The following is a 24,193-nucleotide window of genomic DNA, read 5'->3' as shown; positions in this document are numbered from 1 at the left end:
AAACAGGATTCAAACTCAGTCTATGTCAGTCAACTGAAACGAACTAAAAATTTTCGTTTTCATTACAAAAATACTTACAATCAATCAGAGTGGAGCCAGTGGAAGGTTTTCTGTGTAAAGCTGGGTTGCTTTGACACAATCAACTTAAAAGGGGCTTTCACCAAGTTCTACCACTGCATGCTAAAAAACATCACCAACCCTGAGCAAGCATGGGGAGACGGTGCAGAGGAACAACACTCCCTGAACAAAGCCCAAACCAGGATGACCAGACCTCTGCCTTGAGGACGGGGAAGAAACTGAAAGAGACGCTGAGCTAAGGAAAAACAGCCACTGAAATCAGTTTTAGTTCATCAGTCGGTGCAGGATGACGTGGAAGCTGCTGGTCAGGTCAGCAGGATGAACCTTTGTCCTGCTGAGCCTCAAATGTTTCTGAGTAACATGAGAGGAAAAACAATCCACAGCTCATGTTTCTAATTAGAGCTGCTTGATGGCCTGCCAGGGTCTGGTTGTATTGTCCTTGTATCCAATGATGATACTAACTCTAATACTGTACCTCATTCTTCCACTGTCTGCTACAAAAAATGGAAAGTATCTGGCTTACAATTACGGTATAAACCTGAAGGTCACATAGAAAATTATATGAAAAAAGTTCAAATAAATTTACTTTGCAGCTTCTAGTTTGTAGTTAGATTGTTGTGGAGAAATGTATTTCCAAAAGATAATTATTTTAGTTTTACTGCAAAGATGCCACAAAAAGTCAATCATTTTCAATTTAAACACACATGATGTAAAACCAGTGATGAGTTCATGCTGTCCCCTGCTCTGCTCTGTTCTGTTGAACCGGGTCGGCCTGTCAGAGCTACCAGCCAGGCTACCAGCTCAGCAACTTCCTCTCTGCAATGATTTTGAACTTTTCATTCTTTGATTACAGAAATCTTTAAACTTTATCACTGAATGAAACAAACAGCAAAAAAAAAAAAAAAAAAGTCTAAAAATGTTTAGAAAATTTAGTGTGAATAAGTCGGCAGCTCCTCTTTTTTTAAGCTAGTTGAGTGTTGATGTTGTTCACTGTACTTCCTGAACACATTTGGCTTCAGTGGTCAGCACAGAGGAAGTTGTTATGCACGAACAGCTGATGCAGTTTCAGAATTAAACGTTCCATTTGTGTTGCGGTGAAAAGCAGCATAGTTCGTACAGGAAACCCAGCAAAACCAGCAAAGAAGCTGCACACAGCCCAGACTGCCAGCTACAGAAACACAATTCATCACGTTTTGCTGCTTGACTTTTCCTCACAGCCTTTTAGAATGGCTGTTTTAAATGATACTTTTAAAGGCGCAGTGTGGAAGAAACCAGGCGCTCTCTGGGTCAGACTGTCTTCTCTTCTTTTTTTCTAACTGATGACATCTTGCTCTGCCACACAGATGGGGCTGAATTATCTGGTTTCAGCTCTGCCTTTGAATGTCAGCAGAGTACAGTTCAAACTGTGGTTGTTCTGTGCAGAGTAAAGGTCGAGCTTCTTCTACGCCCACTCACTTTTGAATTTGTTCTAAGTGACTGAGCTTACAGAAATCTAAGTCTGGGCAATTTGAACCGGGCTGGTAAGGTGAGAAGGATGAAGGATCTCTCTGCTCTTCATGTGTCAAACTCAAGGAATGTGAGCCAAATCCAGCCCTTCATAGCGTTTTATGTGGCCCTCTGGATTTTAGACTAAAATACTAAGTGTGCTTAAATATCATGTTGTCAATCAAATCAATGCAGTTTTTATCTGTTTACTGCCAAATAATATTAATCAATCCCTCCAGCTTCTTGAGAATTATTGTGGAAATTCACTCAAAATATACAAATCCCTGCACTTTTTTGTGCTAATTGAGAATTTATTGCAGATTTTTCTCAAAAGAATTATTAGGAGGTTTTCAACTGTTTTATAGTCATGTTGATGAGCTGAATCCTAAAATCACATTGGTTTTACTCAATCAGGTCAACTTTCTGATCTATGGAGCAACATGAGCATCAAAATGCAGGACTTGTTCTCACATCTGGAGAATCTGATCAATGAGTGATGATGTTCAATTCACATGTACTTGCACTGTTTGTAACATTTAATTAATATGCTCTGTTAGAAAACAATTTCTTTATGGTTCACAAAACCATTTTTGGAAGAGAAATATTAACAGAAATGAACTGATGATGTCACAAAAATGTAATCAATTTAGTCAGAAGATCAGATTTTTCTAAAGCAAAATAGAATAAAACCTGACCTGATTAAGAAAAATGGATGTCATTTTTGGATTCAGTTGTCCAAAATAGTAATTCAGTTGAAAAAACAAAGACAATTTCCAAAAAATATGCATTTATGACAGAGTGTAATCTGTCTCATGTAATTATCTGTCCTGCCATAGTGATAGTTTGAAGAAAGATGTAACAAAAAAACAAACAAAAAAAGCAACCTTTTGTATATATAAGAGGCAGGAGGGGAAGAGCAGGATTAGAACAGAGGACAACAGACAGCAGATCATAACAGACGGAGCTGTAAACGGGGCAAGCAGCAGAGAAATGATGAGCAGAAGAGCCAATCAGAGCTGAGTGAATGCAGCAGAGGAGAGATGAGATGATAGAAAACACCTGGGAGGGAGAGAGAGCTGGCAGACAGGGAAGCATGAAAAGGAGAAAAGAAACCTGAACCTAAAATAAAGAGTAAAAAGAAATAAAAACTAAGCTAAGAGAAAAAAAATCCAAAACTTAAACAATGAGGATAAATAAATGGACGTAAGGAGTTATCCAAAATGGTAAAGTATAAGGAAATAAACGGTAAAGAAAAGATCAAAAGCAGAAACAAAAATGAAACAGTCTTAACTGATACAGATAACAGTTTTCAGTCATATGCCTTCATTTTGTCTTGCTCTAATTTTTAATTGTTTTTTTTTTTTTTGCTGTAGTTAGAACCTGGTTGTTGTTCACAAGAACAAAACATAAAATCCGATAATTTTCTTCCCATATCTTAATAGTTGTATTAGAACAGAATATAGTTGTTTATAATATTTGCCATTCTTCCAGAGCTGTCATTTCATGCAGACTCTGAAAACTAGTTTAACATGTTTCAGTTTCATATTTCATCTCAAGTGTTTCTCAACTCAAGGGAGTAAAAATAATCTACATGTTTATTTTTCTCAGTAATTTCTGTTATGTTGTTTGTCTTATTTGATTATTAGGACAACAGGAGGCAAATGCAAATCAGCTGATTTGCATTTGCCTCAGCTGATTTGCCAGCTGATTTGCCAAATGCAAATCAGCTGATTTGCATTTGGCTTACAGTTCTACTGAATATAAAAAGAAATTATATATACATAAATCACAAAATGTGTTGAGATGGATTTATATATCCACCCAGTTCAGAGCTTTCAAATGACAATAATTAGTGAAAATATGTCAGCAGATGCAATCCCAGCCTGAGCAGGTAGAGACAATTCTGAGGTAAAAACCGTTAAGCAGAAGCAGCTTCAGGACAAGCAGTTCTGTGCCTCAACTTGCTAGTAGTGGAAAGAACAGGGGATATAATACTTCAAAAGGAAAAAGTGAATTGTGAGGATTCCCTCTCAGCCTCAGTAGTGTCTCAACAAGCAGAATGGTTCTGTTCTCTCCCTCCATGCTTCAGGTTCTGCCTCTGAGGAAGCCAAGGAAGAGGCTTGAGCAGAACACACATGAAACCTCTGGACTCTGTAGTTTGTGGGCAGAGACTTATGACACTGGTTTCACTTCAGCTTCAATGGTGAAACATGGAATAACCACAGCAGACTATTCGGAGACAGAGAAGTGCTTTACTGACCCTGGCAGTTTTTTTTTCTGTCACATTACTAAGACAGACTGTAGACTCCAGAGTCCAGACTGTTTTAAAAAATGTTTTGCTACTTGTGTTGTATGTCGTATTCAGGCATTTCTGAAAACAAGAGAAAATATCAAAGAAAGAGCCGTGGCGCTTAGTAACCAGAAGGCATTCAGGATGTGCTTCAACAAAGGCATATTTATTCACAAATCACAGACATTTTAAAAAGAACAAGTTCATTAACGAAACATTAACATTTCACACAAAAAATGGTTAGTTCAAAAATATAAGTTAAAAAGTGTCAGTTTGTCACATGACGAAGAAGAGCAGAGCAGAAGTTGACAAGTGAACCAACATCACATGTTGGTCAGTTTTTCTTTCCGGTCATCATCCATGTGTTCGTATGGATAACCTGGAAGACAAAGCGCAGGGCAGAGTTACAGGAAGGAAAGCATTAACAACCACGAGTCATTCAAAGCTGAAGCTGCATGAGCTACTTCAGGAACACGTCTTCCAGAAAAGTTTCTAAAATTATTTAACACATTTAGATCTTGTTTAAAGATTCTGAAAGTTTTTCAGTTACTTAATTAAAAAAAATTTAATTGTTTTAAAGCATTTCACACAACCGCAAGTATTCTATTCTATTCTATTTGAGTCAACAATCATCAGCAGTTGCATGAAGCTTATCTGTATTTTCCACAAAATGACCTTCTCAAAAAAAGCCATTTGAATTTTCTAATTTTTAATTTCTCCCTTATGATTTTAAAATGGTTTTAATTTTTATTTCAGCTTTTCAGAATTTAAAAGCTCAGTCTAAGTCTAACTGTTGATCAGATTAACAATTCTTACTTGTTGATTTCAAGCTGACGCTTCCGTCATCAGAAAGGCTTTTCCTGTGAACAGAAAGGGCAGAAATGAGACTTTTTCCCCCATGAGAAATGATAGAATTGTGATTCATTTAAAATGTTCTCTGTTAGTTTGAAATAACTGACTGAATTAACTTAAAGGCAAGACTCAAAGGGGCAATGTTATGTGTTCTTCAGGCACATATTGCCATAGCTATTTTAATTCCATTTGTTATTAAAATGCGGTGTATATCAAACATCACTTAAAAGAAATTTGACTTCATAATTTAAACAGCTTGAAGCTGAGCCTGTCTCTTTAAAACCTCCTGCTCTTTCTGAAACTCCGCCTTCAGGAAGTCATCACAACACAGCTCCTCTAATAACTAACAATGTTTTTACCTGCCTTAGACTGTAATAAAGCTCTGCAGATGTGCAGTTCCACCAGGTCTTTGCTAATTGCCACTAGCTAGTCTGAAGGAGCTGAACGGGGGAGTTGCAGGGAAGAGCTGCTCTGTGAGGCAGCTCTGAGGAGGTGGAGTGACGTCACAGCTGAATGGTTGCCATGAAAGGATTTCTCAAACATGTATAAACAAATCAGGGTCACACCCCAGGCATTATACTGATAAGGAATAACATAATGTGATGTGAAGCTCAAAAAACTGGACTTTACATAATATTGCCCCTTTAACCAGCACATCAGAGCCTTTAAATGAACATGCATGGACATGTTACTATACTGACAGTAATTCTAGAAGATCTGGGAGTTTTTATGGGAATCTATGAAAACGCAAGTGATCTCCAAGTCTGTTGTATCTGGACTGGAACTCTGTTGGGACTCACTTGTTTTTCCGTGTGCACACACACACAACGGTAATCACAATGGCAACGACGGCAACCGAGACCAAGACTGCAATTAGGATTATCCACTTGGTTTCTGTAAGAAACAACAAAGACATTTCAATGAGAAACCGCCCTACTATTACATTCTGCTGCTCGCACCGAATAAAAACAGCAGCAACATAAACAGCTAACCACTGGTTGATTTGCATGTTCAAAACAAAATGGAATCCTGTCATTAGCTTCAGAGCTGGAGTGTTAACTCGGTTCATGAGGATAAAGTTGAGCAGCTCTTACCCAGTCCTCCAGGAACATCAGTAACCTCCATCTCACAGATTGAGCCGTAGAACCCTTCTGGACATGCACATGTGTATGCGTTGTTGTCTGCCACACATGTTCCTCCGTTCTCACAGGGAGAACTGAGGCAGGGACTTGCTGCAAGAGGGAAGAACACAGATGAGCTTCTAATACAAGAGTAGCAGTGATATTATCAGCTAAGTTATCAGCGCACGGAAGCAGACATTTTACTCATCTTTACTGTTTAACACCTTATATTAAAACTACAAGCTAAACCAGCTCCAGAAAAGCATGTAGTAGATAAACTAAAGCAAAACATGCGATTTTTACAGTGACATCTTGAGTTAAAGTTCATGCCTCCCGCCGAGAAGATGCCGCCCTGGGTGGTTGCCCATATCGTAACCCGCTACTGAACTACTCACACATCGCAATCCATGTGTGCAAGTTTGAGTAAGCTAACAAACATTCTCAAATAAGACACCAGCTTTTTGAGATCAGTTAAAAACCTACGGTCAGTTTTTTTTTTTATTGTTTCTCCAAAAGGAAAACAAACCTTTGAAGCAGTCTCGCTTTAAGTCGAAGATGGTGCAGACATAATCCTCCTGGCAGCTCTTGGGTTGGCACACGGCGCCCCTGCTGGTACACTCGCACGACTGGGAGCAGTCTTCAGTGACAAACTTCTCATTCAGCTGCAGGATGGAGAGAGAAAAGATGAAGCAAATATCCATAGAGACGCACAAAAACATGGATACCCTGGGTGTGAAAAGGGGGTGCGGCTCACAGGGTAGTATCTGTTGAGGAAGGTGCAGCCACACTCTGGGTACGGCACACAGATCCCCTCGCTCATGACGAAACCAGAGGCACACTGGCACCCTTCCACACAGGAAGTGATGTCACATTCAGAGGGTGCTGCCAGGTCGGCGCAGGATGATGGACAAGCCGTCATGCACTGGGAGTAGGAGCTGTTGGCACCACAAGTCAGGGCTGCAACCCAAACACAGACAGTCAGGTTTGTGAGGGAGTTTGTGGCGGCGGGGCCAGGCTCCTCTTCCCCGTGTTTGTGGATTATTAATCGTACCGCAGTTCAGATTCTGCCTCCAGGCTCCCAGTTTAACTCCGGCCTCCTGACAGGCGGTGGCGTACGCCTCGTAGCCGCCACAGCGCAGCTCCTCGCTGCCCTCCTCAGCACACAGGTCAAACAAACAGTCACTAGAAGGACAGACAGACACATCGAACATGAGCAACTCCTCATACATGGTTCCACATGGTGCCCACAGGATTACTCACTCCTGGTAGGGTTGGGGGTCCACAGTGTCATGGCAGGCCACAAACGGCCCCTGAGGGTCTGATAGGGCTCCGCACTTTTTCACGCTGTTGTAGTCGCTGAGTTGAGACGCGGAGCAGTCAGACGTCTCAAATCCTGACTCTGGATCTGTCTCCACCTCTCGCCTGGAGAAGGACAGAGGTTTGAGTTAAATATGACTGACTGCTCAGGCACACTCATCTGGGTAGAAACTGACTAAGGCAAATCTTGAATCACTTCAGAGTGTTTGCTGTAGGCCTACATTGACCCATGTATGTAAACTGCACAGTTTTATTCTGGATTTTTCTAGGAGTGACGTGATAGTCGAAGAAACTGTCCAGCTGCTTTACAGGCAACAACTAAAGAAACATTTTTGTTTTTTCAGGTTTTAAAATCTGCCATCTATGAAACATGCAGTGATATATGCGCAGTGGGGACTGGACTTCAACATGTTAATTTTGATTAATTAATCACATAGATTTTGAGTTTTAAGTTGGAACCTTTGTATTGATACGTTTCCGGTACGCCCATAAATCTGACGGACAGGTGAGATCCGCAAACACAAACCACAAAGCTGCTTGTGCAGACCTACTGGGGTTCAATCTGACTGGATTCTGGAAAAGATTATTGTTGTGTTCAAGTCACTGAACACAAATTGAGCTACTCTATGAGTATTCAATCCTAAAATAGCATCTCAATGCTAAACATGTAGCAGCAGCACAGACTTCTCCGATGCTGATGTCAGCGTTTCTACGTTCAGATTTCTAAAGAAGTTCCATGAATGATCAGGAGTTCCTGAAACCCTGAAAGATGAACAGACAGAATAGGACATTGTTCCAATCTGATGGTTGAAGAACAGATTAACACTATAAATATATTTGTTGTTGAGCTCATATGTCTATTTATTCAATAATTTAGTAGCAAAAAGGATTTTGAATTGAAAATGTTGCCTAGCATTGTTAGCTCAATTAAAACTTTTCATTGTGTCCCACTACTACTGCAAAAGGTTTATTGTGCATCATTATGCCATGAAATGCAGCTGTTGTGGTGTCAGCATCTTGATCAGAACCCCCTGAAAGAGGGGATTTTGTATCTCAGTGGAAAATCTCTGATTAAATAAAGAGTACATGGAGTCTTAGTGAAGCAGTTACAATGCTGGCTCAGTTTCTCTTCATCAGGTTTCCCTTCCAGACTGACATTAATAAAACATGTTGAACCAACATCAGGATCTGTTAAAACAACCAACAGAATGATGAAGCCAAAACTTTCTGATAGCCATCATATCTACAGAACCCTGTTCTCATATCAATTTGTCATTTAAAATGAGATTGTTCACAAGTTTCTGTGTTAACAGACTTCTTGTATTTACTAGGAATGCACCGATTGCAGTTTTCAGGACGATTTCCTTCCTTTAAACTCCTTATCTGCCAATTCCCGTTGTGGCAGATATCAATGGATCGACTAGTGTTGTTTCAACTACTGACTACACACATGCAGTCATGACCTGGTGGGTGTGTCTGTCACTCAGCCTCTCTCATGGCAGAGCAAAAGGGGACATCGGTGCACCACTGGGATTTACGATGAGGAATGTTCACATAGGAGTAAAATCCTCATCAACCAACTTGAACACAAGCAGTTCTCCTACCTGTGGACATGAACGGCCGTCTGAACGTCAGAGATCTTCAGCCCACCAGCTTCTCGGTCGTTGGTTCTCCAGCTTTCTCCAAACTCATTCAAACTCCTGACCACTGTCCCATCAGGTTTCATGTACTCGTTTCTTGTGATGCCATCATAGTTTCCACACAGTCCTCTGACAGAGTTCCTGTATGTGCTGGGGAGCTCAATTTCTAAAAGAACCAAGAGGGAAAATGGAAGTGATGGGGATGAAGGCATCAATACGTAGGTTGAAGGAAGGTCTCAGTATGGTGACGTAGATACTTTACCTCCACGGATTTTGCCATCAAAGCGCACTGTGAGTCCAAAGTCTGTGGAAAGCTGGACTTCCTTGGAGTTCATTGTGATTGTCAAACCCCTGACCGGAGTGAGAGGAGGTGTGACACGCTCTCCGTTCACCTGAAGGAAATAAGAGTCAATGACTTTTAGTTTTCTTTACAAAAAAAGGTTGCACCGATGCACGCTTTCCTCCAGAACTCACCAGCACAACGTTCTTCTCCAGGAAACGAACGCTGACGCCGTAGACGTCAACATACATCTGATCGAGGATGGACACTCTCTTGCTCATACCTCGCCTGATGTTCTTCCCTCTCACAAGCAGGGGAACCTGGGAGTCCAGGAGATTGTGGCCCTGAGTCAGGATGTAGGTGTTAGCTCCTTGGAAGTGATGTTTGAAGCCGTCGAAAGTCCTGTAGTGAGGGTCTCCAGTGATGCTGCACCGGTCAAACTCTACAGAGGATGACGATGGCAAAGAGTCGGTTAAAAACAGAAACTAAACTGCCAGGAATCAACGAGTCTCTGATCTGCACATGTCTGATATTTCTAGGATGTGTGATGGTTAAGTGTTGAACTCACTGCTGGGCTGGCAGTAGATGTCTCCGTTTTTGTCCAGGGCACACACTGAGTTCGAGTTACAGCTGTGGCTTTTACATGTGATTCCACCACCAAGGTTACAAGTACACAACTCAGAACATTTATCTGTCAGCCATGAGTCTCCCACCTGCACACAAGAAAACCGATGCTCAGTCATATTTATCTACCGACTCCTACATAATGTAATTTCCTGATCAGTATATCACATAAACATGGCTCCAGGAATGTTTTCTTATTTTTATGTGATTCTTTGAATCTCACTGCAGTGCATTATAGACTGGACTGAATTTGTCAGCATGATAATTGTTATGAGACAGTTTTGATGCAAACTGACGTAAGAATTTAGAGTGTAAACTCTGTGCTCAAATCCCTCGTTGTTTCTGTAAACTACCAAATGTATTCCATGGAAAAATAGTTTTCTGTCTAAAATACTTTGCTGTTGTATTACTGAACATCCAGGCTGATGTTTGCTGTCAAACTCACATCATGGTACTCTCCGTCCGAGCCCACACAGCCACATTTATCCAGAGGAACACACTTGTCATCACTGAGGACGTATCCGGCGTTGCACTGACAGCCTTCCACGCAGGTGGTTGGTGGAAGGTGGCAGGATATTGGGAAGAGGTCAGAGCAGGTGGGGGGGCAGGGCGGAGTGCAGTCTGAGTAGTGGCTGTTTGTGGGACAGGGCAGCGCTGTGAAGAGAAAGGAGCATACGGGGTAAAGCAGTGACCTCTGAGCTGGACCGTGACTCATCAGCATGAATGAAACTTACGGCAGAAAGTGTTGTTCCTCCAGCTGATGGTGACGCCGGCGCTGTGGCAGGCCTGGGCGTACGCCTCCACGTTGTCACACAGCGTCGACTGCATGCCGTCATACTCGCACATGTCGTAGATGCAGTTACCAAGGAAGGCCTCGGGGGGCACTAGAGAGTGGCAGGGCTTGAAGCGGTCAGACATGATGACCTCAGCACACTGAGCCGTAAACAGATTCTCTTCTTCTGTGGTGCAGCTGGGGTAGATGTCGGGGCGTGTGTCCGGCTGACAGCTACAAACAAAAAAAATCCGTTCAACTTTACTAAATGTCCCTTTTGCAATGCAAACACAGAAACATCCTAGAGTGCAGTTATGCATTTTTATATTTGCTGAAACAAAGCTACGCACCATTCAGATAGTTACAGTTAATCGGATTTTGTCGACACTTACCCAGGATCACTGTCTCCATCCGATTTCCAGCTGTTGCCCAGTTCAATCACGTCCTTGGCTGGTCTCTTATCAGGCATCAGGTTATCATCAGAGTTATCATGGTTGTAGTTCCCACACATGCCACACACCTGGTCAAATCAGAAACCAAGCTTCAGAGACCGTCCTACACTCACAAATGACAAAGTAAAACTTGTAAAATGCTCTCTCTACCTTGTTGAAGTATTCTCCAGGTATGGTGACTTCCAGGTGATGGACTCCATCAAACTTCACCTGGAGGCCAAAATTTGTGTCCAGAAGGCTGTAGGATCCGCTGGTTATCACCTTGGCTCCAGCTTCATCTATGGTGAGCGGGGTTCGCACACGCCGCCCATTCAGCTGAAACAAGACGCCATGAAATGAGACGTTGGATATGGTTTTCGATTTTTTGCTGGCTTTAAATCATCCATGCTCATGTCAGTGAGTTTGAGACATTACCAGAACTCTGCGGCCCTTCTGGAGCTCAACCTCGGTGTCGTGAGGCAGGTAGACTTTGACGTAGCGGACGTAGGAGGCCTCTGGCTGACCACGCTCCTCGTTTTTAGCCACCACTTTGAAGGGAGTTACCATGCTGCTGTTGCACACCTGTAGGGTGTAGACAAAATGCATACAATGAACATGTCTGATTGTCTCCAAATGAAGTATGACCTCAGACAATAATGCTTTATCATGTGAGTCACAAAAGCATTGGGATTAATAAAGTATTTTTCAACTGAAGCAACAAATAGACACGTTTCAAATTCTATAGTAACTCCTGAGTCAATATCAGGGAGATTTATCTGATAGTCGCTCTGTACGTGTCACTCTTTCACTTCCTGCTGAAATGCCGTTCACTCTGCTGCATCCCAACCAATATTATTTAAAATATATTTTTTTAAAAATCACAAAAAGTTACAACTGTATAGCTCAGTTTAATAAGCATTATGGCTTCTGTGGTGCTCTGCTCAACCAGACTACAGATAATATATAATAATAAATGTTTTAGGGTCATGTTGATGAGCTGAATCCTAAAATCACATTGGTTTTACTCAACCAGGTCAACTTTCTGAACTATGGAGCAACATGAGCATCAAAATGCAGGACTTGTTCTCACATCTGGAGAATCTGATCAATGAGTGATGAGCAGGAGGAGAGATTCCATCAGGACAGGGAAGAGACGGAGAATTTTACACAATGAAGACGTAATGTTCAAGTCACATGTAATTAACATTATCAGTGTTTATTATTCAATCTACAGAAATCCAGGTTTGTAACATTTAATTAACACACTCTGTTAGAAAACAATTCTTTTTTTCTCCTAAAGCCTTTTTTAATGGAAATAAACTGATGATGTCACAAAAATGTCATGAATTTAGTCAGAAGATCGAATTTCTCTGAGTCAAATTAGAATAAAAACCTGATTAAGAAAAATGGATGTCATTTTTGGATTCAGCAAAATAGTCATAATTCCATTAAAACAGACAACTTCCAAAAAAATATTTATTTGTAACCCAGTGTATGTAAAGCCTTTCTTCCAAGCAATTTACTTTAGACTGTATGATTGTCATTCTTGGAACTGAATCAGTTTGATAATATTAATGTCAGTCTAAACTAGAACAGGCTGTCTTCTACTGCTGGGATGAATCAGGAAGCTGATTATTCCTCACCTCCACCAGTGTGTATGTGCAGGTACCCATGAACGTGTGCATCACACCGTCAAAAGTGTAGTAGTGTGGATCTCCAGCGACATGACACACTCCTTTACCTGGGGAAGGAAGAGGAAGTGATGTAACCGTGGCAGAGGGATGCAGGAACACATGCCTGGGATGTGTGTGTGTTTCCAGGTTACCTGTAGAGTGACAGCCCAGAACTCCCTCCACCACCTTGCACTCCTGCGCCGGGCTGCACCGCCACGGCTCACAGGTGACGTTGAGATTCCCGTTACACTTACAGCGCTCCGAACAGTCAGACTCGGTGAACCAGGTGTCTCCAACCTGAACACACACACCCACACACACGTTCAACTCCTGCCATGAGTCACACATGCTTTCTATTCTTGCAATGAATACCCACCGGTCTGTATTCCCCTTCTTCATCTGTACATCCACACTCACTGAGTGGGACACACTTGTCTCCACTGAGGACCAGGCCCTCGTTACACACACAGCCCTCCACACAAGGGTGCTTGCAGGAGCCCCCGGGACCTGCAGGGTCCTGGCAGCTGGGCTGAGGGCAGGCAGAGGCACACGGCTCATAATGGCTGCCGGCCAGGCACTTCAGAGCTGCAGGGGGAGGGAAGGCGGAGAAGGCAACTCTTAAAAACAAGGACAATCTTTTTAATCAGGAGTTCCATCAACTCAGCTCAAAAACACACACACATCTAAATTGCAATATCAGAGACTGCGTTATAAATTCGGTCACCACTAAAGTGACTTGCCCTCATTTGAACCTCTCACAGGTGTTGTCTTTCATTCGGCTACACTACGGTAATAAAGTGGCACAAGTCAAGAGGGAACGAATAAAAACTGCACGAACTGAACAGCTGCCAGGATAGGTTCAGGCTTTATGACTTCATTTCTGCTACAGTCTGTCTACTACACCAAACAGACTGAAAAAAATAACTGAAGGAAATCATTAAGATGTAAAATCTCTTTTCATATTCACGTGTAAATATGACAGTTTCCACACAGTCTGACGTTTTTCCTTTGGTTTTGCTGCTTGTGTTGTTCAGCATGGTTGTCTTCCTGTTCATACAACTCTTATGTCCTCTTGATGTCCTCAGCTGTCAGGATTTCTACTTCTACATCACTTATCGCATATGTAAAGATGGCATTATGTATTTTTCAGGCACATATTCCATTTTATAGAACAATCATGTAACGTTATCTTCAGGTGTTGTCAAAATGCTGCATATAAAAATGTCTCAAACTCGACTTTGCCTTAAAATTGTCCTCTGTCTCTTTAAGAAGCTCCCACTCTTTCAGACACTCCTCTTTCAGCACGTCATCACAACAGTGCTTCTCCAGTATGTCATTTACAGTCATTATTAGGAGCATTAGACTGAGAAATAGTTCCTATGATGAGCTCAGCAGATGTACAGTTCATCAGGTGTTTGCTAATTGCTGCTGCCACTAGTCTGGAGGAGCTGAGAGGGGAAGGGGTGCTCTGTGAGGCGGAAGCTCGACTGGGGACTACGGCTTCAAGGAGGAGCGTTGTGTGAATAGGTGAGACCAAGAGATTAGTGGTTGCCACTGGAGATTAAAGGATTTCGCAAACATGCATGAAAGAATGAAGGTAAAAACACTCCCGGTATGTTTTAGATGAAGATAATATTATAACATGATGCAAATCTCAAAAAGGGTTAGGCTTTTTTTTTCATAATACGTCCCCTTTAAAGTTTTACTGCCAGACTTGTTCCAGAGTACTTCAGACGTCTGACAGCAAAATACAATGTGTGGTCAACGCCCAATAAACTGGTGGAAAGAACGAGGTTTATAGCAATCTAATTATATGGCAGACATAATGGTAAAACCAGCAGACTACTGGAAGATTATATGAGAGGTTTGTTTAATGAGAAATAGTTCTCTTCTTCATGGCCCCACCCTTACACTGAAAAAACAATTTGGTCAAGACACAAGGAGTCATAGGAACAATCATACAAATAACTTCACTCAATATTCAAAGGGAAACTCCAGAGATAGCCGGTAGAAGCATCAGCATGTGGTGGCATCTATTCCCATCATGTCCCAGTAATCACCAGTAATAAGTCTAAAGAGATGACCTGGTGGTGAGGACTATCAGGCTGAGGCAGACTTACGACAGAAGGTGTTGTCTCTCCAGTGGATGGGGACTCCTGCAGCAGCACACATGTCAGCGTAGCTCTCTATGGCCTGGCACAGGGCCACGGTCTGGCCGCCGGTGGCACACAGGTCATACACACAGTTCTCAAAGAAGGACTCAGGAGGGACGACAGAGTGGCATGGCTTAAAGATTCCTGAGGAGGAGATGAGAAACAGGACTGGTGAGCATCACGTTCATCATCCTGTTAGACTCTCAGACCAACCAGAACAGATCGCTATTGTTTTATTATTCTAAATGTTTTTCAACTCCAAGACCTTTCTGATTCAAGAGATTGAAATATTAAACTGTACTAAAGTCACATTATGTAAAACCCTATGAAGTCCAATATATTGCATATTTTGAACTTTTGTTTTGTCACCTGACCACTCCTGACGTGTGTGTGTGTGTTTAGGTGTGTGAGCATTAGTGTGTGTGAACCAACCAGTGGGATCAGTGATCATTCCACAGCTGGTGGGCTTCTGTGCCTCTTCCTCCACATCTTCATCACAGTCTTCCTCTCCTCCACCGTTAGTGCAGCTGGAAAAAAAAACCAAAAACGTCCATTAGAAAAGAAGATCAGTTTCCATGTTTCTGGAGACACGACCAGATTCTCTGCAGGCTGCAGACATTTCAGCTTCTTCAAAGACAGATGATATGGGGGAAGTATTTTGTTAATGTTTAATGAAATCTGGAGCAGAAAGTCAAATACTCATCACTCACTCTGGCCGAGGGTCAGGCACCTGCCAGCTGTCTCCCAGGTCGTTGGTGTTAGAAGCTGCTGTATTGTCTGGTTTCAAGTTGTCGTCGTTGGGCTCGCCGTTAAAATTTCCTGTCAGGAGCAGAAACATTTTTGTTACTTACAAAATGATGCACTTTGAGATTTTCTTCATCTGCCATCTGAGAAGAAGCTAAAATAATTCGCTAATGTGTTTCTTACCACACATGCCACAAAGAAGGCCGTTGTATGAAGTTGGAACGGAGACGTCTGCGTGGTGATTCCCGTCAAACCGAACCCTCAGCCCAAACGATGTTTCCAGAACGACAAACTTTCCACTCAGGTAGATCTGAACCCCACTGATGGAGGTTACAGGTGGAACAACTAAAGTCCCGTTGACCTGAAGAGAAAAGTCACATTTATGAAGCAGCACAGAATGCAGTGCTTTTTACTCACACGACAGAAATTCACTGTTAAGGAATGTGAATCCTGCCAGTGTCCGGTGGTTGTACTTGTGGTTCAGACCTGGACTTTGCGACCTTTGCCAAGGATGAAAGTCACGTCGTTCACGTTGACGACCACAGCTTGGACGTAGGAGACCTTCTTGTTACTCCCTCTGTGCTCATTCATGGTGTCCACGGTGAAGTACGGCAACCCGGAGGACTCGTTGCAGGGCTTGGTTAGTGTGTAGGAGCAAGCACCCATGTAATTGTGGGTTTTCTTATCAAAGGTGGTGTAGTGAGGATCTCCAGAGACTGAACAGATACCATTTCCTAAGAAAGAGAGGTTGGATTTGAACCAAGCTGTGTTCAGACACTCAGCCTTGAAAACCATCCTTTTCTATGTTACTGTGGCTTGACAGAGCAGAAACAGACTTATTGGAATATATAAATTATAGACCCAGTAGTACCAACAAGCAGAAAACAGCTAACAGGTACCAGCATGTTGGATCCCTGGTGGTTTTGCGTACTCCATATTTCCCCAAACATTAATTCTTTTTCTTTCATCACCAACACAAAGCAACATGTTAGCTACCATGTGACCCAACAGGCAGTGTGATCTAAGGAACTCCATGTGTTGTGCTGTCTGTACAGGTCACATGATTCTGCCTCCCCAGCGTTCTGCTGACTCTGTGCTCCAGGTCCATCGTGTGTTTTAATCCAGTCAATGTTTCCATCCTGGATGTGTTCTTCCAGGTCTCACAACTTTTAATCTCTACAACGTCAATATCCACTTTATATTTTTAAATTATTTACCAAGTTATTTGTTTGTTTACGTGTTGTGAACACTGCAAATGAGGGAAACACCTTCCAACTACATTCAAGTTATGGACATGCTGAAGCTTCATTCTGTCCATGCAAGGTTACATCAGTAATTTTGTGCAGTGGTTGATTCCCCAGTGACCCGTTATGATGGTGGTGTGGTGCTAACATTTTAGCATACAGCCGTATTTAATGATATCAACTTTAACTATATTTTAAAAGTAGAGTTCAGCAAAAATGCATCATCCTCAGTCAGATTTACCTGCCATAGAGAAAAAATTCCCTCTTTTTTAAATGAAGGTGTAAATTGTACAAAGATATTTTCAGCTTTGATCTAGACTTGTGCAGCCAACCAGACTGACAAAGGATAACATCCATGAAAAAAGATTGCAGAAAAACGTTGGACACTGCAGATCAATTTCACCGCGTGTGCATGTCCACAGACGACATTCATATTTAATAGCGTGTTGAAGTGTGTGTCAGTTTGACTGTTCTTAACTCACCTAGAGGTCGGCATTCATACTGTCCGTCGTGCAGCTGGCAGCTCTCAGTGCCGGGTCTACAGCTGGTGTTATAACATTGGAGCAAACCTCCTTTCTGACACTCACACTTCTGCTCACAACCCTCCAAGTACCAGTCCTCTCCAACCTGAAACCCATACGAACAAATAAATACTGATTCACTCCGGCTTCAATGTGAAAAACAGCTTCCTTAAATGATTTTTATCTTGATATTTTTAGACACGTGGAGAGAACGCTCCTTAAAATGTGTGTCGTGTGCACCAACATGGATCTTTCTCGGCAATTCTCACAAAGAGGCTTTGAGCTTCTAGCTTTTCCTTCTTGTTTTATTTTTTTTTTTACAAAGATTCCATAGCAGGAACAAGTCATAGTGAATCGGTTAAAAACCGGTTCCACTTACAGGATAGTACGTCCCACTGGCGTCCACACAGCCACAGTCTTTCAATGCAACACATCTGTCATCACTGAGGATGAAGCCTGGGTTACACTCACAGCCCTCCACACACACGTCCTGACAGCCAGGCGGGCCGGCCACACCCAGGCACGTTTCAGGACAGGAGCTCACACACAGGGAGTACGAGCTGTTAGGGGGACAGGCCAGGGCTGCATGGACAAACACACCGAGGACAAACAAAATGGTGGACAAAGGGAAGGCAGAATTAAAGGAAGAAGGGAATAGAGAAGGGTGGGTGGATAAAAGGTAAAATAGGAAACAAAGAAAGAGAAAAACAATAAGTTGTGTGGATAATAAACCAGATAAAGTAATAATCACAGTAATAGGAATATTTAATTCCCACCTCAACCCAGTTCTTATGTTTTGATGATGAAACATCAAACCTGTTCTATAGCAAACATTTTCCAAAATATTGGAAAATGTTTGTTTTAAATATAGTTAATATTTGAACTCCTCACACGTCTTCTTTGTCACGCTTACAGTAAATGTGTCAGATTGTGAAACCAATTATAGCATTAGACCACAGCAAATACAAAATGTAGCTTTTTTTTTTAAAAATTGTGATTACATTTAAACAGTAGTTATCCAAACCCTTATTAAATCATAATCCACAAAAATTAATTTCTTTAAGTTTACTTGCCACAACCAGGGCTGGTTACAGCCTGGCCTCCATAATAAAGAAATATCTGAAATTATATATATATATATATATAAAATCAATTTAATGAAGTTTGATTTACACTTTACTTAAAGAAAGAAATTTAGAGAACATATAAAAGGAAACTAAAAAGCTCAAAACAAAAATATTGTATCAAAAATACTTTTATTTCAAGGTATTTTTGAAATAAAATGACGTCTGATGTGTGAACAGATGTGTGTCTGTTCTATCATGGATTGATAGAACAGACAAAGCTCTAAAAACAGAAACTCAGCCCAGCTTTGTGTACAGAAACAACACTGCAGCTGATCCTGCATTAAGCCCTGCAGTCACAGGCTTAAGCGCTAAGGCTAACATCCTGAAGAGAAGCTGATCTGTTTATACAGCTCTTGAGAATACCTGACAGAAACTCCTTTGTCTGGATTAAATTAGCTTTATGTCTGAGTGAGTAGAGATAAAACTGTAGTTTATGAATTTATTTAACTTGACCTGATGCAATAAACGTATGTAATATTTCTATAAAGGTGAACACAATGGATTAAACATATCAATCAAATACATTTTTAAACCATTTTTTAGGGATATTATTGGCATGGTTATTGGTATCGACTAAAATTAGCTGTAAAATTTAATATCAGACATTGGCCATCCTGTCAAAAAATCTCATCAATATAAAAAGTGTTTTTATGTGACAAACCAGTGACAGTGATGCACTGTTTGAGTGTTGTCATTGTCTTAGAGAGCAAATGTCATGAATAAATTTGACATTAAACATAATGCAAGTTGAAAGTGTTGCATCATTTTCAGCCTAATTTTTAGCATTTGCATTTGGTATCAGGCTAAATTGACAAATATAATGCAATGTTTTAATTCCACAGTAGAGAAAGCCATAGAGTTTCAATAAGTAGGTATAGGAAAAAAATATTGGTATTTGTGTCGGTTATCGGTGAAATGATAAGTAGTATATCGGCATATTGGATAATGACCAAATATTAAATATTGTACATCCACGCTACCATTTTTACACTTTTGGATGCTAACACAGCTAACAGCTACATTTGTGTTAGAGGAGTTAACCATTGACTAGCCCACTTTTAAACCCTCTATAAAATGAACAAGTCAGGTTAAGTCTCTCGCCTTTATCTTCTCACATCTCTTTTAGCTCAGGCTGACTCACAGCAGAACACCAACGGCAGTCAGGAAAGAAAAAACCCTACTGAATAATGTACTGATACTTGAGCTGCAGAACTGAGAGAACCAAACTGCAGCTCCGGTAGCATCATGCAAGCCAGGACTCTCACTGACTTTTAGATGAAAACAGACAAGTTCACTGCAATGATCTGGAATCAGTTAACCTAGCATAACACACAAATGTTCCCTTTGCTGCTTTTGTACGACCCCAGAACTAAAAGTGGTTAATCAGAAATATTTCCACACATATTTCTGTAACACATGTAACATAAGTTACAGTGCATACATTTAGTAAGACTAAACCACTAATCAGAACATTTGATTTGTGTCCTCGGTGCTGAACTGAGAAGACAACAGGTCTCATGGAAAACTTACGGCAGAAGTCTGGAGTTCTCCACTGGTGCACCGTGGCTCCAGCGCTCTGGCATGCATCAGTGTAAGCTTGCAGCTGGTCACACAGCACATGCTGCTGGCCGCTGAACTGGCACATGTCGTAAACACAACTTTTGAAGAACGATGTGGGATCTACAACAGCGATGCAGTCCCTGAAGAAAAGAGAAACACACTTAGGGACATTCGAGGATCGAAGAAGGACATTTTTCAGGACAGTCACCAAAAAAGCTGTTAAAACAGAACTCTGAAAGATCAGGAGAACACAGGGGAGAGGAGACAGAGCTGAGCACTGATTACTTCAGAAACTCATAAAAACTTTGTGTTTTGTTCTTCAAACCGATCCAGTAGTTTCCAAAGGAATTGTGGAGGATTTTTTAAAAATGTAAGTCTAAATTGTTCAAACTTTTCAAAACCTAAATCTATAGCTCATAATGGCAGAAAGGAAAACAAAGACTCTGATTGGTCAGGCCCAGAGCTAACATTCTGTCTGCTTTTAGCTCTCAGTTAGTTCCTGCAGCCAGGCCACAGGTATGAGGTGTGTGTGTGTGTGTGTGTGTATGAGGTGTGTGTAGGTGTGTGTGTGTGTGTGTGTGTCTTTGCGCATGGTATGCCTCCTGTTTGTGTGTGTCTGTCTCTGATGATACCAGGATTGATGACTTTATTTGGAAGGATGTAGTGACCTCTAGTGGCTGCTATGAGTGCATAGATGTGAAGCAATTATGTTCAGAGTTCCAAAATAAGATATAAATGTAATCAGAAGCATGATAAGGCAGATATATAATGTCTGCCTCAGTGCAATAAATGCTTTATTGGGATCTTTAGTCTTCAGTAGCCTTTGATCCCATTCCAAATCAAAACATCCAATCAGTGCAGTTTTAAAGGTTCAGTTGTTGCCAAGCCAAGCATAAAAATATCACATAATTGCATGCACATAAAACCTTTATGGGATTATTGCCATCATATAACTGCCCCTGTATCTGCAACGTGCAATTTAAAGCATCAAAACTGGACAGGAAGCTGCTGACGCTGCTGAGGAAAGGGAGTTCCCACTGACATAAAGATCTGGTAAAAGATACACACCAAAGAGTTCAAGATGAAAGCTAAAAGGATCCTCAGTGTTCTCTGTACAGCTCAAAGTACAGCTGTACTGTTGAATCACTGATTAAAAAAAGGTTCTTAATGTTGTGTCTCACCTGAAGGGTCCAGCAGGATCTTTTATTTTGCCACATTTGTCTGGTTTCACCAACTCATCCTCCAGGGTGGGGTCGCAGTCTGGGTCCGGTTTCGAGCCTTCGGTGCATCTACACAAACAAAAGCCATCAAAATCAGCATGGATTTAATGAAAACAACATGTTATGTACTGTATAGTACGTTTGTACAGGAAGAGACTGTTGAGAAACAAATATAAATCGCCAAATAGAATTTATTTTAATGTTTTTATTTCATGTTTTTTACAAAGTGCACATGGCGTTATCAGCGCATTATGATTATGAGATACATTTATCAGTTGAATGTTAAGCTCACCTCTCATCCTCGTCCTCTTTCGTCTGCCAGCTGTTTCCAAAGTCATTGACGTTGTCTACCAAGGAGCCGTCTGGTTTAGTGAAGTCATTGTTTGGGTTCCCGTCGTAGTCGCCACAGAGACCACACATCTGGTCATAGTAGGAGCTGGATGAACACAAAGGGAAGAGGAGTCCTGAAGAACACGAGCCATAAAATCTTTAATGAAATATATATGAATAAGCAAGATTTGATCCAAGGATGCTTCAACTTCTGGTTTATTTCAGAGAAGTATTGAAACACAGCTGCTCAGTTACAGAGCAGGTCAACACTGTGAGAAAAAAAGTTAAAGACACTTTACATATAATTTACAAAATACATTTATACCAACCTAGGTACTGAGATCTGGGCATAATGATTTCCATCCCATCGAACACGGAGACCAAAGGTCGTCTCCAAGGTGACGTACTGACCAGCAAGACTGATTGACATGAGCGGAGAGGGGGAGTGAGGGAGAGCCACGCGCACACCGTTCACCTGCAAGACAGACGGACGTCGAAAATGAGTTCAACAAGGATGAACTAAACAGAGCTGAATAAATATTTGCTTTCATGCTTATATTTAAAGAGCTGCAACAGTTAAAAATGGAAAAGTAATAAAGTAGCTGAAGAAGAAGAACAAATACTGGTTTGAACAAGTAAATTCAGTGAACCAGACACAGAGAGAATAGCACATATGGTTGATGTGTGGTGAGGACAAATTGGATATTCTCTGTGAGGAATATTAGCCACTACACTGGTCAACAGCCAAAAAATTATCAGGGATTTTTCCAACTATTTAAAGGTCATGTTGATGAGCTGAATCCTAAAATCACATTGGTTTTGTTCAATCAGGTCAACTTTCTGAACTTTGGAGCAACATGAGCAACAAACTGCAGGACTTGTTCTCACATCTGGATCGGTTCTCTGAAAATTTTACACGATGAAGATGTAATGTTCAATTCACATGTACCTACCCTGATCAGTGCTTATTATTCAGTTCACAGAAATCCAAGTTGGTAACATTTAATGAATACACTGTTAGAAAACAAGTTTTTCTCTCCTAAAACCTTTTTTGGATGAGAAATATTAACAGAAATGAACTGATGATGTCACAAAAATGTCATCAATTTAGTCATAAGATCAGATTTCTCTAAATGAAATTAGAATAAAAACCTGACCTGGTTGGGAAACATGGATGTCATTTTTGGATTCAGTGGTGCAAAATAGTCCTAGTTCAGTTAAAAAAAAAAAAAAAAAAAATATATATATATATATATATCTGTAACCCAGTGCTATGCTAACAATGAAAGCAATGGAAGCTACAGTCCATACAGACCAGAATTCTCCTGGACTTCATCAGGGTGACGGTGACTCCATTCACAGTGACGTAGAGTTTTCTCAGGTAGGACAGGCCTGGTCCTCCTCGCTCCTCATTCTTGGCCTCCACAGAGAACCAAGGACCTACACAAGTAACAGTCACGTCTCTTCAATGTTATCACTCTGTATTTATTCACCACTCACTTATTTTACTGGACGTTACATGTATTATGGAGCAGTAACACCAAAGACTAGCTTGAAGTTACATTATGAACATTTACGTTGACTGGTCACATTTCCATGTGACCATCTTGTCATATCTTTTTAAGTTTTTCTGACTAATCTTACAAAGACAGAAAGTGTAAGCACAGCATGAAACCCTTTTGTTTTAGTATTAAATGATGTAGACATGAAGCAGCATTGTTCTACCTGTGTTGTTCTTGCACGTCCTGGCCAGTGTGTAAGTGCAGGTTCCCATAAAGCTGTAGAACTTCTTGTCAAACGTGTTGTAGTGGGGATCCCCAGAAACCACACAGTCCTGTGACCCTGAGCAAGCATGTAAAAAACTTCAAGAGCCAAAGCTAGAGCAGTCAGCAAAGCATCAACAAATTCTTTCTCTGTTGTCAGAATGAGTCAGGCTACGCTGAGCTATCTCCTGCAGTTGTTCTGCTGGCCTAAGTCTGTAGCACTCTATTTCTTTCTCCTGCTACTCTCCAGTTATGCAAGAGTTAAAGTTATTGCTTCCATTAACTAACTGGCATTACTCAGCAAGAGAGGGGTCTTTCATATTTTAAAGTTAAATGTGAATATCATAAGCTATAGATCAACTAGAATTGCTAATGCTCCTTTTTATCTACTAAGACATTCAAGATTTTTCAAGTTCTCAGCTGGAGATATGAAAGATCAACTCTGAAGTCAAAGTTCTGACCTGGAAAATTGGACTTCGAAATCCAATATGGCTACCACACATATGTGGTAACCAGTTTGGCAAATGGCAGCTGCAACTTCATCATTGCCAGTGCATTAATTATAACACTGTTGCAGTCTTGCTGACTGCTATCCACATTCACACAGAGTGTTTGAGAGTGTTTATTGGTCAAACCATTCACCATTTTCAGATGATCTGTGTGTGTGTATTTACCGGTGGGATAGCAGCCCAAATCTCCATCCTGAACTTTGCACTCGTGCATTGAGGGACACTGTGACGCCTCACAGGTAACAAATGGAGCATTACACTTGCACTTCAGCTTACAGTCGTCCACATAGAACTCCTCTCCAGGCTGAAACAGATTAAAAAAAAAAAAGTTGTAAATCTCACAAGCAGTAAGACTTGTCCACCTATGTGTCTTCTGATCATTTAACAAGGTCAATTTGTTAACTTGAATAAGAAACAAAAAACAGTTTTGCTAACTTATCGATAAACCAATGTATCGAT

At 41.1% G+C, this 24,193-nt stretch overlaps 1 protein-coding gene across 1 annotated transcript; it reads right to left on the bottom strand.

Annotated features, from left to right (window-relative positions):
* Window positions 1–3,998: 3,998 nt before the first annotated feature.
* On the bottom strand, window positions 3,999–24,036 carry zanl (zonadhesin, like). Its single transcript, XM_007567824.2, has 34 exons — window positions 23,900–24,036; window positions 23,188–23,304; window positions 22,778–22,902; window positions 21,792–21,937; window positions 21,425–21,568; window positions 21,094–21,201; window positions 19,883–20,052; window positions 17,605–17,807; window positions 17,187–17,331; window positions 15,947–16,194; window positions 15,644–15,821; window positions 15,427–15,535; window positions 15,149–15,243; window positions 14,684–14,860; window positions 12,940–13,148; window positions 12,716–12,860; window positions 12,534–12,631; window positions 11,326–11,472; window positions 11,062–11,226; window positions 10,852–10,979; window positions 10,422–10,693; window positions 10,133–10,341; window positions 9,632–9,776; window positions 9,258–9,505; window positions 9,046–9,175; window positions 8,748–8,949; window positions 7,087–7,248; window positions 6,878–7,008; window positions 6,581–6,783; window positions 6,353–6,488; window positions 5,800–5,937; window positions 5,506–5,599; window positions 4,670–4,713; window positions 3,999–4,232 (listed from the first exon to the last, which is right to left on the bottom strand). Exons 1-34 carry the CDS (start codon window positions 23,946–23,948, stop codon window positions 4,177–4,179), a joined length of 5,076 nt encoding a protein of 1,691 aa, XP_007567886.1. The 5' UTR covers window positions 23,949–24,036; the 3' UTR covers window positions 3,999–4,176.
* Window positions 24,037–24,193: the final 157 nt, after the last annotated feature.

This window comes from Poecilia formosa, unplaced genomic scaffold, assembly GCF_000485575.1.
Source record: "Poecilia formosa unplaced genomic scaffold, Poecilia_formosa-5.1.2 Scaffold214, whole genome shotgun sequence".
NCBI lineage: Eukaryota > Metazoa > Chordata > Actinopteri > Cyprinodontiformes > Poeciliidae > Poecilia > Poecilia formosa.
The sequence above is the reverse complement of the archived record's forward strand: the minus strand, read 5'-3'. Positions and strand labels throughout refer to the sequence as shown.

Bases quoted from the DNA above. Each gene is read 5' to 3' on its own strand.
- zanl (XM_007567824.2), bottom strand. From the start codon at position 23,948: ATGCACGAGTGCAAAGTTCAGGATGGAGATTTGGGCTGCTATCCCACC. The intron at 21,202-21,424 runs GTGAGCTTAACA...TTGTTTGTGTAG, and splicing joins AAAGAGGACGAGGATGAGAG to ATGCACCGAAGGCTCGAAAC. The intron at 6,489-6,580 runs GTGAGCCGCACC...TCCATCCTGCAG, and splicing joins TCCTCAACAGATACTACCCT to CTGAATGAGAAGTTTGTCAC.